Genomic DNA, 16,960 nt, shown 5'->3' on the forward strand with positions numbered 1-16,960 from the left:
GGTTTTGGAAACAGCTCCTGTTTGGAACAAGGCATTATGACCCTGCTGGTACACTGAAATAAGAACTTCAGTAAGGCCTCCATGCTGCAGGTGTGGCATTACGCTTGTGTTGTGAAGCCTGAATTGCAGAGAAACCAGTGCTTCTGCTACTTGGATCTTGTCACTTGAGGAAAAACAAGCAAATAAACACCCACCCCCCCCGCCCCAACCCAGAAGACTTCCTCCACCCTGCAGCAGACTCTGAGCTGAGTGCAATAATGCTCTCGGGCAATGAACAGAAGGCTGAGTCAGCCTCCCCCTCAAATCAGAATTGGCTTTAATTATTCTTAATTGAATTCTGTTACTGAAATTAAGTTCATAAAATACAGAAATGTATTCTGTCATGGGAACAGATCTTTTAAAATAAAATGCACAAGTGCTTGACCCTGGGAGCAGACTGGTTAGAAATAAATGAAATCATTACATACTTGAATGCTAATAATGAAATTCTCTGGACTGGCAATTCACTGTATGCCTGCAAAAATAGCCCTGAAGTGACTAATAGGCAATTTTATTTGCCTCTTCTGTTACTTTAAGAGTATTCCAATGTGAAAAAAAATACTAGAGAAACCTTAGCAGATTTGAGGTTACAACATGTCTGTGAAGGGTAAACCCAAAGGGGATTGTTGTTTACAGTGTTGTTAGTTGCCAAGTAAGAGCACTGTATCTCCTATGTCTACTAAGACTTATTCTTGGTTAACTTGTTTCATGCTTATGTGCTAAAGATGAAGTTTCTCCTTGGTAGTCGTGTATGAGCACTAGTGCTTGGTCTGCAGTGCTGGCTCTGTGCTGCTCTCTGCTCCTCAGCATACCACGTCCTGCCTGAAGGCAGTAAAAGTAAGTCTTTAAGACACCCAACACATCTATTAAAAGAGGTTTAATCCAGTATGGTTTCTAAATATTAACCATGTACTAGTTTCCAGCTGTGACATGCAGTACATATTTTAATTAAAAAAAGAGTAATACAAAACAATTGAATATAAAAATGAGCCCAAGTCCCCTGACGTCACAGTGCGTCCAGTAGAATATGACAACAGAAAAGAGCAAAAAGTGTCATTTCATACAGGAAAATGTCCAAAAAGCTCTTTCTCATAAAAGCAAAGGTGGTTTGTCACACGTAGAAGCAACCATTTGTTTTGCTTTCTCAGTGGTGTGGAAAGAGGAGATACCAGAGCTGCACGTTGGGCCCCTCTGGCCATGGCCAGCACCTTCCCCAGCACCTGCTCTCTGTTTGGTACCGTGTGTCTGCTGTTAGCAGCCAGCTGCTAGCAGGGACCTGGAACCCAAGCCATGACCTTGTTCCAAAGGAAATCTGTCTTTATTGATTTATCCCTGATGTTCATTTACTCTGTTAGTACCGTCTGCTCTCAGTTTAATTACTTTTTTGTTAAGGCCACCTGTTCCGGTACTATATTAATTTAAGTGTCTTTAGGTTTCTTTGAAGTAGACCTACCTGATGCCATATGCAAGGAGCATGTCATGCTTTTTCCAAGCAGTATGCATTTAGGTGCACATAAATATTTCAAGGTAGGTTCTGCTACCTGGGAAAATGCCTTCTTGCAAACTCAGAAGGCTTTTCCCCCAGAATATTGGACCATGACATAAATCATGTCTTTCCAGAGGAAGAGAACCCATAACAAAACAAAAAACCCAACGAAACTGAAAACCACACGTCTCAAAAAGAGAGTCTAGGGAAATTAATTTCATTGCAGACATTAGTTTGGAGGGTTTTTTGCCTTTTCACAGTGGGAAGGGTGCATTGCCCTCCTGGGGCCCAGCTATCCTGAGTTTTCCAGAGGGTCGTCTGCTTTGTGAAGTCAGCGGACTGAGCCCAGCGCCACCTCTCCCAGGAGGACCAGTGTGTGCAACACAGCATGAGATCAGTGCTGTCTTGCACACAAATACTGTCAGGCTGTGTATGCAGGTGCTGTTGGATGGTATTTAGCAAACCTTCCTTACCTGTGTGTGCAAACACGCCCAGGGGCTTCCACACAAATGGCAGGAAAGGGGCTGGTTAGACCATGCCTCATCTGTTCTATTTCTTTTCTGTGGTGAAACTGCAGAAACTGGGATGTGACTCCATCCAAGCAGCTTAAAAAAGTGATAGTGAATGTTTGATGAGCCAGCTCCCCTGTGGCACAATCATACTTTGAGGTTTGTTCTTGCTGCAGATTTCCAGTTGTCACTTGTTGCAGATAGGCAGTAGATATAACTGTATTGAAACCAACATGTTAACTATAATCTATGCCTTCAGTTCTTGAGATAGTGGAATATTCAAGCTTCAGATAAAGAAATACTGTTAGTCAATTAAGAAAAATACAAATAAAGGAGAGGCATTCTGAGCCTCTCCTCCTTGGCACAGGAAAAAGTATAAAAGCTATAAGGGTTAAAGATCTGGAGTTAAGAAAGCATATCAAAAGCTCTGCTTATACATTTAAAATGCTCTGTTCCCATTCACTCAGTACATTGTAGTGCCGAGTAAGGAGGAGCAGGGGAGAAATGAGATGTGCTGTTTGGATACAGACTTCTGTGACAGGTTGAACTACTGTAAAATCCATAGTTCTAACAGAGTATGTAATGATGTTGGGAATAGTGTCCTTTTCCAGATCACTGCCCTGTCTACGCTTTGGTGACTCCATGAACAGTGAGATGGAAAGAGGATACCAAGGCTGAAATAAAGGAGATATTTCAATTGGCAGTGCATTCAGCAAAGAGGAAAGTGCTTGATCATCTTCCCTTCACGCTTGGTTGGTGTTTGGTTCTTCAGTCTGAGTCAGAATCAGAGTCCTCATCTGAAATTTAAAACAAGGAACACTAGTGAAAAGGAAACTGGCAATCTCCACGTCAGCATTAGCTCTTGCTGGGAGAGATGTGTCTGCTTCCAAGAACAAGGCATATTTAGGAAAAGGCTTGTACAACTGTTCTCACCAATGTGATGGAGATTTAAATGGTATTTCAAAGGAATTAAGAAATACTGCCCAGAGGCACATAGACCACTACGACGTAGGTTACAGTTCAGATGAAAGAAGTTGCAGAGCTATTCTTGTTAAGAGAGGAAGTGCTGAAGACATGCTTCCTGTACTAGAATATTGCTGTTTGCTGTGGGTCGTGGTCACGCACTGCCAGTTAAACGTGTCTGAAAGCCAGAAGCATTAACATGTTAAGAAATCCCAATAGGCCTATAGAGGAACATCTTACCCAAACTCTAGACTCTGCTTGCAAGGAAGCAAGGGATTTCTGACCTCAGCAGTTGAGTCCCAGTGCGAACATGCGTTTGGTACTGGAGAAATTGAGTGCTGTGGGGCAGAGCCCTTCTAGCACAGTCAAATCATCGACACAAGGCTGCACGACTCCATATTTGTAAGTTTATCCATTTCTCTCTCCATCTCCAGGGAAATTAGATGTAATCTTTAGCCTAATTTTATACTCTTGTCACCTGATCTTCTTCTGAGGTCAGTTCAGTTTGTGGGGGATAAAGTTTTTAGTCTTAACAGTCTGTTTCCTTTGATCTGTTCCTTTATTTCTTCGTCTCTCTCTTTGGCCTACAGCTTGCAAAACATTTAAGAGTTTTCTAAAGGATCTAAAAAAGACATTGCTGTATACCTTCCTGGATTCTATACATGGCTTGGGTGTTTGTTTCTGATGGGTTTTGTGGGGATTTTTGTTTCTTTTTAAGTGTGAGTAAATCTTTTTCACCTGTGTGAGTGCAATGAGTAGTGGCATGGTGGGGATGTCAGGTTTGGGCTCCTGAGTACTGCAGAACAGCTACCGGTGTCCTGGTGACTTGAAATTGGTTTGAACTTCCAACAGCAGTTCCCTATTTATTTTTGTCTAAATGGATCTGCCTGATTTGAGGTAGAATGTACCTTCTATATTAGAAAGGACTTTGATAACAATCTTGTTAACTTTATGCTGTGTGGCCCTTGAATTTCAAGGCCCTTTGCCCACAGAGGATCAAAGCCTGACCCTGAATAAGTAATCAAGATAAAGTGATGATAAAGAGAAAAGCACTATTTGACATAAAAGACTGTGGACTAATGGATGTTAATGATTAAGTTATGGAAAAAGTAAGGTTTGTTTCTAAAGTATTGCATCTTGATGGGAAGAAAAAAGTCTGTGCTGCACAAGAATTTCTATAATTGGATTTAGGAGCTTTCAAAGGCACAAAACTCTGAGAAACTTCACATTCCTGGCTTCCTAGTTACCTTTATAAATTGCTGAAATAACAACTGTTTTTTAAGGTTAAGCAGCTTCGTAATTCAGCATATCTGTGGCATGCAAAATCAAGGTAGGCAAGAATGGAAACTGCTGTTACTGAGTGCTCCTGCTCCCCTGTGAAGGGTGAAATGGAGAAGAAAATCTCAAGTTACACGCTTGTGTAACTCAACTGGGGGATTTTGCCTACCTTCTGACTTGCGCCTCTCGGGGGAATCGGAACCACCTTGCCCTTGCTTGAGAAAAGTGACCAGGTCGTTGAAGGTTATGTAGAAATCAATGGCATACACGATTGTGGCTATAAATCCAAACACCTACAATGGCAAAAGAATACTTTAACAACAGGTCATGGCCATCAATGACAAACCAAAACAAGCTGACACAGGAAAATATCTTAAAGAAAACTTGGGCTTGACTTTTTTTGGCCTGTGCCTTTCTAAAAAGACAGGGAAGGAATATATCTCCCGGTCCATTGGCATCAACCGAAGTACAGCTATTCTGAAAGCCTCTGTAGTGATCCTTGCAGTTGCTCTATTGGATGTGTCCTTAGTCCTTCCCTAAGCTACATTCATCCCTCTTTGGCCCTGGGCATGTTCTGAGCATCAGCATTGCCCTGTGCTGGGAGCTACAGGAGAAGGTAACACCTGCACTCCACCATCCCAGAGCAACTCTGCCACCAAGATCTCATCTCTGTTTCTCTGATTTTTTTTTTTTTACTGGTTTGCAAGGAGACATTTCTATTGCAGAGTCAACTAGATCAAGATAAAATGATTCTGGAGTTAGCGATTTAGTGTCTGAAGCAGCGGCAGCATGGCAAGAGGTGGCTGGTTTTCAGTCCAAGAAGCCAGGGTAAATGCTGTGCTGCATTGCTCCATCTCTAAATGGACTGACAAAGCAAGCTCTTTGTTTGGCAATTGCATGTGTCTTGGGATGGTTTGGGAAGGGTTGCTGGTTAATGCTACTGGGTATTGTTCCTCCTAAGCTTTTAAAATTATTATGCAAATGTTATTTATGTTGCATACATTATTGATGCTTAGAGTCAAGTTGCAGAGGGAAGAGCTGTATCATATTTCTGAATACAAAATGCTGATGACAAAGGCTCTCTCCTGGGCAGGCCATATACTGGTGGGTAAAATAACAGTATTTTTGTTTCAACTCATACAAGTAAAATGAAGCAGCAGAGGCAGGTGGTTGAAATTACTTAATTTAGATTGTCCTTAGTTACAGGATTGAGTTCTGTTTTTTAGTTATTACTCTTCCCTCTATTCAAGGATTGTGATGTTCTTTGCACGGAGAGAGAAGTTTAAATTCCCTGTATAGCTGGTAAATTAAAAATCACAATAGGTGCCTTCCCCAAGTTGTACAGTTAACATTGAGCAGCACTGTTAGGATAAAGATACTATTGATGGATTCAAAACCTGCTTTTCTAAATAGCTGACCATTTTTTCCTTGCTTTTGGCAAATCTAATTCTCAGTTCGTTAGTTGAAGAAACTTCTTCTATTTGCAATGGGGTAAAAATGTTATTGTCCATATGCAGTTCACCAGAACACTGGAGTGGAAAGCTCATGTCTACTTACTCCTGCTGCTTTAGCTGATCCATCATTGTATTTTGAGACAGCAGCAATTGAAATGGCAAAGTAAATAATGGCAGCAGTGACACACCGCAAGAAATCCTGTAAAATAAGCAATGTTGCGTTCTCAGATTAGTCATGTAATTCCAACATACACACTCCTCTCAGAAGGATTCCACAAATGAGCACTAGAAACCTTTGTTGTTGTCAGTGGACTCGCCTGATGCTGCAGCGTGACCACAGCCTGGTAGTTTGTAGCGGATGAGTTGCTCATCTGGGATATATTTTTAAATGAGAGTTGACTGGAATCTTGGCACAAGCCTCTGCTCTTACAGATGTTGGTATAAATCCTACTTGTACCATGTGTATGTCAGGCAGACCTTTCTTCAGGCTGAGAGGGGCTGTCCTTCTGGGACATTTAATTTGGAGTGCAGCGAGGCTCTACTGAATCATTTCAAATGCCTTAAAGAGTCTTATCTTTAAGCAGAACTCCTGCAGTACCAAAGGGTCTGGAGCAGTGTATGAACTCCCGCGGGGATCAGGCGTGTGCTTGCTTCTATATAGAAGTAGGCCTGTCTGTAGGAACACTTCATTTAGAAACAAACCGCTTTGTTCAGTGTTTAAAACAATGACTTATACTGAGTGTGTACACTTGTAAGTCCAACAGCTAGCCCGATGTGAATGTATCTGTCATACAGGCAGTGATGTGCCAGAGCAACGGCCTCTGAACTGTGTATCCAATAAAGAGCTGTGATTCCCAGAGCATATGTAAACCACGTGAGCTGGAATAATGGTATCTTGAGCTCTGTTCACAATTAGATCTTCTGCCTTTTCAGAACAGATGGGCAAGATGTCTCAAAACACAAATCCTACATGAAACTTGACTCTTCTGAAGTCAGGACAAGGTCAGTTATCTACATTCTGTGGCTGGAGTATATTATGGTAATGGACATAATAGACTACAAGTGATTTTTTTATTTAGCTCTGGAATCAGATTAATGTAGAAAATGGGAGAACTATGGAACTGAGATTACCACCTGAAAACCACACATGCTGTCATAGCCAAGGTCACTGCTCTTGGTTTATCCACCAGTGGCCTTGCTATCAGTACTTCTACACATTGAGAGCTCCAATTACAGTCTCACTATGACAAACTATTGCTTGACTGTACCAAAAGAGAATCCAGCTTTATGAGATGAGCATTTTTTTGGAAGCATTTGTAATGTTATTAGACAAGTGCTCCCTTTACAATGTGTATTTGAAGCAACAGAGACATCCAGTGGCCAGTGCGCAGGGATGATCTGCAATGATGAGCCCGAGGATGTACATCCAGGGGCCAGTGTACAGGGATCACCTTCAGTGATGAGCCTGAGGACTCCCCAGTTTTCCAGTGTTTCCTCTGTGTGAGTGAGCATCTGCTGGCAAGAGCTGCAGGGCTTCTCCCTGTAACAGCAGTAGCTGCCAGTATGTGAGTATGACTCTGCATCTCAGCAGCTCTTACCTGAAAACTTTAAAACATTTTTAGTCAAGTGTATCCACTTCTACACAGCATGTCTGTTTCCCCATTCTTAAGGGTGGCAACATTAAGGAGCTCCCAGCAGTAGTTGGGGGCTTAGTTAGGCTGGTGTTGCCTGCATCTGAAGATCCAGCCCTAAGCCCTTTGTCTGGAATAGGGCATAAATTCTGTGCTTTAATAAAACCATGCTTTCAGTCAGCACCAAAAAAGCTGGAGTATGTAGTACAGCACAAAGAGTGTTTTGGGACCTTTAGAATGAGAAACAATATGGACAAGTTTCTAATAGGGGTCTGAAGTTGTTACCAGTCTACCTAAGCTCCCATATAGTCCCTTTTACTCATGCTGTACAACTAAATCTGTGGTTTTGTATTGCATGTTTCACTTACCGTCAAAGGCCAGTAGAGTCCTTTAAACTTCTCATTAAGTTTGAAGGCATAGGCAAAAAAAAGAAAGAGTGCCAGCAAAAACTCTAGGAGTGGTGCCATCATGAAAGCAACAGCTGGAGATGCAATATAGCAGATAAAGATGATAAATGACAGCACCTAGAGGAGAGGGAAGACTCCAGTTACTCGCATGGAAAAGCAGAGCCCCAGGCAGCTGAGCAGCTTTGAAGCATTATCCTCCCTGTGTGTTTCTGTCAGTGCTGCTGGTGATGATGTAGGTTGATTCCTACCTTTTTTTTATTCTTTCTTGGGCCAGATGAACTTTCTTGTTTGGCATGGAATAAATCTACAGCAATGGTGTTAATTTCAATGCCTGTGAAATCAGCTTTCTGGAGAGCTCAGTGGATTTGCACCTATCCCAGTCAGTCATTTGCTCTGGATTGTAAACAGTTCTGACAACATAATTCTGGGAACAGAGTGGGGCGTTGTCAAGCAAACAGAGCTTTAAGCTTTCAGCAGTTCTCATTCGAAACCCAAATCGCTCCTCAGATAGCCCAAAGTAACTCAGCATCTATAATCTCCTTAGGGCTGAAAGAAAAAAGTCTGCTGTTGATGGATAGAAAAGGGCTGAGAATTACTCTGTGATTTCTGAAAGTCTCCGGTCTAGCTTTTCAGTGTAGACAGCTGCTTTAGAGAGTAACAGGATCGATAACTCCCATACATTTGGTTTATCTCCATGACAGTTCCTAACTCTACTAAATAACCAAAAATGGCATTTGTTTTCCCATTCGATTAAAACACCTTTAGCACATAGTTTATGGCTCAAATCAGAAAAGGTTTTCAATGGAAAAATGGCTGAAAGTTTTCCTTTTCACTTAAAGCAGACAGTAGTGAGGTGCTGTGTGAGACTTTTGCCTTTTCAGCTGCTGTATCTGTGAAAGTGAGAGGTGAGGAAACCATGGAGAAACCTCATAACATTTTCAAATGATGTATTGGGAGTTGATCAACTTGGTCACCTCCAAGAAAAGGCTCCTGCCTTTTCCAATTGTTTTCTTTTGTTCTCCTGTTTTCTTCAAACTGTAAAAAGAGTAGGTGGCATACAGAATAAAACACTTTGTGCAAGTGTGAGCTCTGTGTGCTAGTTTAAACCCGAGCTGCTGTATTCAGCCCTTCCTCTTGAAGACAAATCTATGCCTTAGCAATGCTCAGAGATGCTTTTGATCAGCATAGCAGTAAGTACTATTTGAGTATTAGATTACACAGGTTTGTTTTTAACTTCTGAATTCTAAATTGGGACACTGACATTCTCACTTGTGATAGAGGAAAGAGATGTATTGTTTTGCCCCAGATGGCACATCTGAAGACAGATGTGGCTTCTTGAGAAACATAAATGTTTGGACTGTGATGATCAATGCATTTACCTCATATTTCAGATCTATGGATTTTTTTGCTTGCTGCTAACACATGTTCCTGGGAACCACCTGTACCTCAAAAGAAATCATTATTATACTTGAAGACAAAGGTTCCTATAATTAATAGCGACTGTGAAGGGTCAGTCAACCTTTGAATACATGTATCCAAAGAGCCTGTTGAGGGGGCAGCTGAACATCTCAGTCCTGTTGAGATAATTTCTTAGTTTACCTAATTACCAAGCCTAATTACCAATCTAAGCCTATTTTTCGGGAAAGCAGTCAGTTCTTGACCAGGATGGTAACAGCTGTAGTATGTTGTTTTGATCCATTAGGACTGGGTGGTGAAGTTTGAGAGGATGTGACATTTTTAGTAGGATACTATATTTATCTTAAAATGCCTATGCATTGTTCTTGTTTCATTGGGTGTAAGAAACTGCTCTGGTATAATACAAAGAATTCACTTCTGCTTTGAGGCTTGTTACTTGTTAACATTTACCCTATTTGTTGTTTTTTATCCCATTATTAGTTGCTTATTGCTCACAGCCTCTTGGCAGGTTTTTCTAGAGCTTTAATACAGCTGAGGGAACTCATTCACTGTATCTTATCCTTAACATGGTACTTCTGTGAATGAGCAGTTTTAAGTACTGTTTGAAAGGAAGTGCATGTAATAGAACTTGAAAACAACTAAAAGGAAAGAGGATTTCTTCCTCCTTCCTATCACACTGGAATAAAACTTCCCTTCCCATCCCCATGGAATAAAACTAGAAAGAACTGGACTTAAACTTTGCAGATCTGCTTCACTTTTGTTTGCAGCTCATAACTTAAACATGGTTTCATGTTTTCTTGGGTTGAAAATAAATCACTATATAGCTAGGACATGTCTTCCTTTCTTGTTCTGGTGTTTTTAAAAAAAAAACATTTTTCTTTTTCTGGCTAAAGGATGGTAAGTGATTGCAGAGCCAGAGCAATATGCAGGGATGAACAGCAGCTGAGAGGAGACTTGTTCAGGACAGGTCCGACCAACCACCTCCCTTTCAACAGCGGAACTAGATGCCTGAACTAAACTTAGTAATTCTCTTATGAAAGGATTAAATGCAGTATTAAATAATACATCATATTAGAGCAGTGAAAAGAGGTAGAGAGGAAAATTTCTGCTGTGTAAATTGATGACACACAGCTGAGATCAGTTTGATCTCAATTCTGTTTGATACAGAAACTCCTGTGCTCTGTCTGCCTTTATACAGAGAAAAACTTTTTCTGTCAGAACCATTAACTGTTAGATGAAATGAAGAGCCTTTGTGTTCTCTTAACATCACCCATATGGTAATTTGTGTAACTGTAAGGTTCCTGCTGCCTTCCCTGCACCCTGACGGCCCTGGACAGGTCTGCGTGGTGCCCAAAGGCCTGCTGCAACATGGCTCAGGATGCAAACAGAAACTTGTTTTCTGGAGAGTACATTGAGGAGCTCCTGCTCCAGTGTGCTGGTGTGACAGAGGGATTGCTGCCTAGGTGCAAGGTAAGTTGCTCAAGTGACAAAAGTATCAGTCTGAGCAGTTCAGCTTTCTAACTTGGTCTGATCCAGAGGAGCTGGCATCTGGGAAAACAGATTTTAAAACCTAGTTAAAAAGACAGTCATTTGTTCAAACAAACCCTTTGATTATCGGTAGGATCACAGCAGCCTCCTGCTGCTTGTTTCTCAGCCCTGATGAACAGTAAGTGTACCCTCACCATCACCACCACCTCTTGATCTGCAAGAAGTCCTTTGATTTCAATAGGTTGTTGATAAATAAAAAAAGAGGGGGGGGGCGGGGGGGGAATCTGACATGAAGTGTGATATTTGCTCTCCAGTCAAGCATCATTCCCTGTTTTGGAGGCATTCAGAAACTGCAAAGGCCCAAGGGACATGTTATGTGAAACACACACCTATAAAACAGTGGACCAGATTCTCACAATGAAAGTTTGAAAGACAACACTATCAGATGCTAAAGCCTTCACTGAGGCAAGGCTGGAGGTGCTGGAAGGGGAGGCAGGCAGACATTCGAAAGAACAAGAGAAACTTAAGGAAGGAGGTGCCTGGAGGCTCCGTCAGGTGACAGTTGTGGTGCTACAGCTTGTTCTTTCGTTTTCTATTTGTCTCCATGTGGCTTTGTCACAGTGCTGATGTGGATTTTAGTGCCAGATCTACTCAGTAACTGTAATACAAGAGCCCACAAAGCTGTCAGCTTCTGATGATGTTCCTCATTTCTCTTTGTTTAGAGCTTATTTCCCCTTCTGAATGGTGGAGAGCATGGATTCCCTGAGTAACACTGGATGTTACTTAATACTGTCTTTTGAGCTATAAAAGTGAATAGGTATCTTCTTATCAGACCATTAAATTGCAGTGCCACTAACTGCAGCATTTGATGTAATCTAAAAATTTGGTAATTTGAAAATATATACCTCTCCTCCCACAGTGCAAATGCTGATGTGCCAGCCTGTACTCAGAAATAATGAACACTTAAAGACTTGAAGTCTGGAAAAGTGAGACAAATGCCTGCAAACCAAAAGTTGCTCTAAAAATGACAAACCTTCAGAATGTAGCCTGATCCCTCTAAAGACCATCAAATGATCCACTGCACATCACACTTTTTCTGCACCTTTTTTTCTGAAAGTGATTTCAGAAAAAGGTCAAGCAGTGAGAGCTTGTCGCTTTTCTAAGAGCTCTGTGTCTATGCTCAAAAGTAAACAGCTAGAGAGGAAGTCTTTGATACTCAATGTAGTTGAGACCTCATTTCTGGCACTTTCAGACTCAGAAAGCACTACTGCTTCTGGGAGAAAAAAAGAGATAATTAGAGTTTTATCACTTTTGTCCATTTGTATTTACAGAGAGAGTTTATCTTTTCCCTTGGAATCACATCCTTGGCATTGACAGCAGCTAGGAGTCTGAGTTGTTCCTGTGCTGCTGTTGAAAGGTTGGTGCAATTGCTGCCAACTTCAGTCTGAAGGAATGTCTGGATGCACAAAGCTCTAGTGCAGCGAAGAACAGAACAGGATCCTTTCATAGTCTGGTAGTGGTATCATTATAAAAAATCCTGGCAAAAAAGAAGCCTGATTTTTCACTGAGCACCTTTTTTGTGGGAATGGGAGTGCACACAAAGGAGAAATAACTATTACATATTACTCTTTCCTTTTTAAAGGGAATTCTTTGGTATTATGTTTCCAAAAGTAATTTTCTCCCATGCAATTATTACTTCAGATTTTGTTGCTGGGCTTTGTAAACTGGGCAGGCATTATGGAATTATACCTTATCATACAACCAGCTTGCAATCTGAGATACAAACATAATTAGTTACAGTAGTTAGAGAGCATTGTGTCCCTTGAGGGAAGACTGCTGAAGTGCTGAGGCCATGGCAGAGCATGGGGGTGTTTTGTCTGCTCTGTGCAGGGAGAACAGACTTACTGCAGGCTGTCAGGGATGATGCAGATGGAGGGAAGCAGCTGCCATCATTGCACACTGCTATACACACCTGCTGCCCTGCCCGTGATGGGCTCCTCATTTCCCCTCCACAGGTTTTCACAACTGGCTAGTGCGGATCTCTTTGGGACAAGAGTGCATTTTGTTATTGGTTACTGGCAGAGTTACTTCTCTGTTGTCCTTGTCATGGAGGTGAAGTTTATGGTTCCCTCAGAAGTAGCCACACAGGTCACCTTCTGGCTACAGACCCAGATAAAGGCACAGGGATCTTCTTTGAAGAAGGCTTTACACAGGGCAGCTGGAAGTTTCAGTTATGAAGGTCAGTTCACAGAAGACTGAAAAGACAGAAGAAAGACAGGAAAAGAGAAGAAAAAACAGGCACAATGAACTCTACGTCCTTTGTGTCTCCACAAAGGTGGCACAACCTTATACAGGACAACCTTATGATATATTTTTATATTAAAATATAAACTAGAGGTAGTGCCACTGTATACTGGCTTCAGGGAACTAAGGAGATGGCCCAGTCACCAGGACAAACAGAAAAGCTTGACTGAAGTACCCAGGGTGAGCAGCAGAATGCACAAAGGTGGATCTTGCCTGGACAAGCTGTAATGGCAGGTATGAGAGTGGCTGTTTGATGGTTCTAACACAGGACAGAGGGAACTGAGAAATGCATCTCTTAAAGAGAGAAAGAGCACAGATGAGATGGTGACCTTCAAGACAGCTACTCGAGTACTTAAGGAAAATGAGCAGCTTAAGGAGGAAGAGTGTTAAAATATATGAAAGAAATAATGGTATAGGAAGAGAATAGAAAGGAAAAAAGAATGATGATTAGAAAGACAGTGAGAATAAACAGAATCAGGAGACACAGCAATGCTTATACATGTCCTTCGTGTTACTCCTCCTTTGTGGCTGTGTAGCTATCCCAAGTGCAATGAAAAATTAATAGAGCAGGAAGATCAAAAGGAAAAGTGAATGTGTGGGAGAGAACTTCCTTCTCTGAATAAAATTTGAGATTTTAATTAAGCCTCTAGCAGTAATCAGCTTCATCACCAACCTAACTTGTTCTAGGGGAAGCCCCAGAAAGCCCAGACCTGACATCCCACAGAGCAGTTTACATGCCGACAGGAAAATTAACACTCTAACGATGTAAAGATCTGTGCTCACCTCATGTGAAAATGTCTGTAAATGTTACTTTTAAGAAGTGGCTGCAGCAGTTCCCTTCAGTCTGAACAGTTCAGAGCCATCCTCAGTGGCAGGGCCGAGCCCTCGTGCTCCTGGTGTGGTTGCTGCACCACCTTGCCCAGGGCATGGGTGCCCTGGGAGGGCACTGGGCTGAGGGAAGTGGCGCTTGTCTTCCTTACGAAGTCTGAGTTGGTCTGCTATAACTTAGGACAAGCTGAGCCCATCATTGGCCAGCCACTTCTGCTGGGCAAAACAAGACTTTTCAAGGAGGTTACTCCACCAAGTGCACAGCCAGCACGGTCACTGGGCTGAGGGAATTTGCTGTAAGCCGGCTCCTGTTCCCTTTTTGCCACAGACTGAAAAGGAGAAGTATAACCATCCACCCCACTCAAGAGATATTTGCAAGTTGCTGCATGGCTTTGGTGGAAATTTATTTTTTCAATATATGGTAGTTTGCTTTATGAATATTGAAAATAATGACTCAGCACTTCCTATAGCTGAAGAGGGAACCTCTGATCTACCTGCAGACACGCCAGTATTCACATGACTTGAAAGACAGAGAAATACAGCATGTGTTCTTCCTGACTTGCCAAGCTGACGAATAATACTGTGGCAGAAGTATTCTGGAACAGTCATGAGAACCTCATTTTGTTTCTGAACAAAAGACACCATTCAAAATTGTATCCCATGAATATTATTTACATACATTTATGCAGAACCCAACCCCACCCCACATCAGTACTGTGTCAAAGAAGGAAAATCAAACATTCAAGATGAGAAATACAAAGCTAAAGATGAAACACATTTAAATTATGATAGCTTGAACTTAGACTCATCTGAATTTATTCTGAGGCCTGTGTTGCCTTCAAGGATTTCTTCTGGCAAAGCTGAGACAACTGGAAAGAAAACTACTGCTACCTCCTCTCTGCCAGGAAACAACATCCTAAGCACGTGGGCTGGCCTGAAAGAAGCTCACAGAAGGCTTTGCTGCAGCTTCGGCAGATGGGATTTTAAAGCTGCTTTCAGCCAAACTCTATGGAAGCCCCGAGTGGCCTTACAAAGGCTAAATCCCAGTTTTTATTACTCCAAGGAGATGTGATCAGTACTTCTCTATGACAACAAAAGGGCGAGTCTGATTCCATGACCAAAGCAAATGTGTCAGCATTCAGAGATGCTAAAAAGCCTGGCCCTCTGAAAGTCACAATTCACTGGCTGTAAGCTTTTATAGAAATTCCAGTGTATCTTATAGTGTGTAACAAAAATGGGCCAAAGGAGTAAAGTTAGTTGGGCTTTGGCATCTTCTAAGTAAGCTACACGTACAGATGCTCTATGAGTGATGGTGAGTACCTGGAATTTTTATAGCATTTTTGGTGGAGCTGATACAGCCCAGGGCCTGCTGCTTTGCAGACCAAAGCCTGTGTTCCCTATCCCAGGAATCATCCTCACCTCCTGAATGAAGGATTTTTCCTCTCACAACGAGCCTCCCATTTCCTGGATGTTCTCCTCGCTGTCTGCCCCAGGGCAGTGCCCACAGGCTTCTGAACTGAAAGGGCAAGTCAGGGAGCCTCTTCCTGCCCATTCCTTCCCTTTCAGGTGCTTGCCTTTCCCGGTTTCCCTCTGAGCCAGCACACCGGTAGCCAGAGACACCTCACACTTAAACACCACTCCACGTACTTGAGTATGAGTTTGGGCTGTCCCAGTATTTGACTATCTGCCATCAAAACTCCAGCTAAAACTAGAGAGCTCAGTGTTAACATTTCTCACTATTTCTACTACAAATGATGTTAAAGGTCTAACTTCAATCAACTCCTGTCCTCTCAAAATTTAACTTTTGATTGTCCCATACTCACTAGCCCAGGGGCTAAGTTTTCTCTTTCCCAGCCCTGGTGGGTGCTGTTTCATCTGCCATCTCTACAACTAAAACACCAGAAAGTGTTACACCAAAACCCAGATGCTTATAATTACCACCAGCCCTGATCTCTGAACTTGGACCTAAAGGTGTATTTGTAGGAGTGTGTCTCCTTTCAGAGTAATCTAAGTGCCTCCACAGCTGTGAGCACATGTCCTTCTGGAAGGTGAGGGGCAAACACAGCCTTTTGAGGTGCTCAGGACAAAAGCTGGGAGATCGTGGTCCCCTATATGCTGCCACACATCAAAACTTCCTGAGTGAGGTCCATTCTCGGCATACTGGGGACACGCTCGCCTGTGACCCCTGCCTCCCCAGTGGCCCGCGGAGATACCGCAAACCGGGGGGAGCAGCCTTCATGCTGCAACGAGGATAAAGGGAAATCAAAGTCCTTCTTAACTGAGAAAGGGACGTTGAAGGCGCTGGAAGCTTAAGCTGACACCTCATTTCATTTCCTACCGTGCCGTGCCTGAGCAAAATCAACTAGAGCTTCCCGCCCCGAAGTTGCCCGGTGTTGGGGCTGTCGGCCGGTGTTCCCCCTCGGCTGTGCTCGGACAGACGAGCGGCACCGCGAGATCAGATTCCTGGAGCGCGCTTCGCTGCAGGGGGGTCAGCGGCCCGCTGCCGGCGGGAGGTCCGCGCTCGGCCGCCCCCATCCCTCCCATCCCCGCCGCCCCCCGCCCGCGCTTACCGCCTCGGCGAGCAGCAGCTGCCCTTTGCGGGAGCACAGGAACTCGCGGGGGGGCAGGAGCGCGCGCAGCCCGGGCTGCCCCGCAGCAGTCCCCGCGGGCTCGGGCTCCTCCATGGCGGCGGGCTCGGAGCGCCGGGGCTCGGCTGCGGGGCGAGCGGCTGCTGCGGCTGGGTTGGGGTTGGGTTTTTTTTTGAAGGAGGGAAGCGGAAATCGTGACACTGCGGAAACGTGGAAAAAAAAAAGTTTCAGCATCCCCAAAACTGGGGGGTGGCGGCGGGAGGGGCCGCTCTGCCGCTGCCCGGAGCTCGCTGCCGCCCCGGGGCCCGCGGGGGCAGCACTGGCCCCACGGCGGGGCTGCGCTGCGCTGCTCCCCGCGCCGGCGGTGGGTGCGCGCCCGGGCCGGGCTCGGATCGCATCGCCGCCGGGAAAGCGCTTGAACCCTCCCGCCCCCTGCACGGCCGCCCCTCCCGCCTCGCGGCCTCCAACCCCTCTTCCATCGCAGGCGAATGCCGGAGGCGCCGAGCGTGCCCGCAGAGGTCCGCACGGGCACTTAGGGCTCACAATATTTAACGTTACCTACTGTCTGC

At 43.8% G+C, this 16,960-nt stretch overlaps 1 protein-coding gene across 1 annotated transcript; it reads right to left on the reverse strand.

Annotated features, from left to right (window-relative positions):
• Positions 1–963: 963 nt before the first annotated feature.
• On the reverse strand, positions 964–16,546 carry CMTM3 (CKLF like MARVEL transmembrane domain containing 3). Its single transcript, XM_062007500.1, has 5 exons — positions 16,374–16,546; positions 7,729–7,884; positions 5,833–5,928; positions 4,445–4,568; positions 964–2,831 (listed from the first exon to the last, which is right to left on the reverse strand). Exons 1-5 carry the CDS (start codon positions 16,485–16,487, stop codon positions 2,803–2,805), a joined length of 519 nt encoding a protein of 172 aa, XP_061863484.1. The 5' UTR covers positions 16,488–16,546; the 3' UTR covers positions 964–2,802.
• Positions 16,547–16,960: the final 414 nt, after the last annotated feature.

Source organism: Colius striatus, chromosome 14 (assembly GCF_028858725.1).
Source record: "Colius striatus isolate bColStr4 chromosome 14, bColStr4.1.hap1, whole genome shotgun sequence".
NCBI classification, from domain to species: domain Eukaryota; kingdom Metazoa; phylum Chordata; class Aves; order Coliiformes; family Coliidae; genus Colius; species Colius striatus.

What these genes read in the sequence shown, in the direction of transcription:
- CMTM3 (XM_062007500.1), bottom strand. Translation starts at nt 16,487, where the DNA reads ATGGAGGAGCCCGAGCCCGCGGGGACTGCTGCGGGGCAGCCCGGGCTG. An exon ending in GACTCTACTGGCCTTTGACG is followed by an intron (nt 5,929 to 7,728) that starts GTAAGTGAAACA and finishes CTTATTTTACAG; the next exon opens with GATTTCTTGCGGTGTGTCAC. An exon ending in CGAGAGGCGCAAGTCAGAAG is followed by an intron (nt 2,832 to 4,444) that starts GTAGGCAAAATC and finishes TTTAAATTTCAG; the next exon opens with ATGAGGACTCTGATTCTGAC.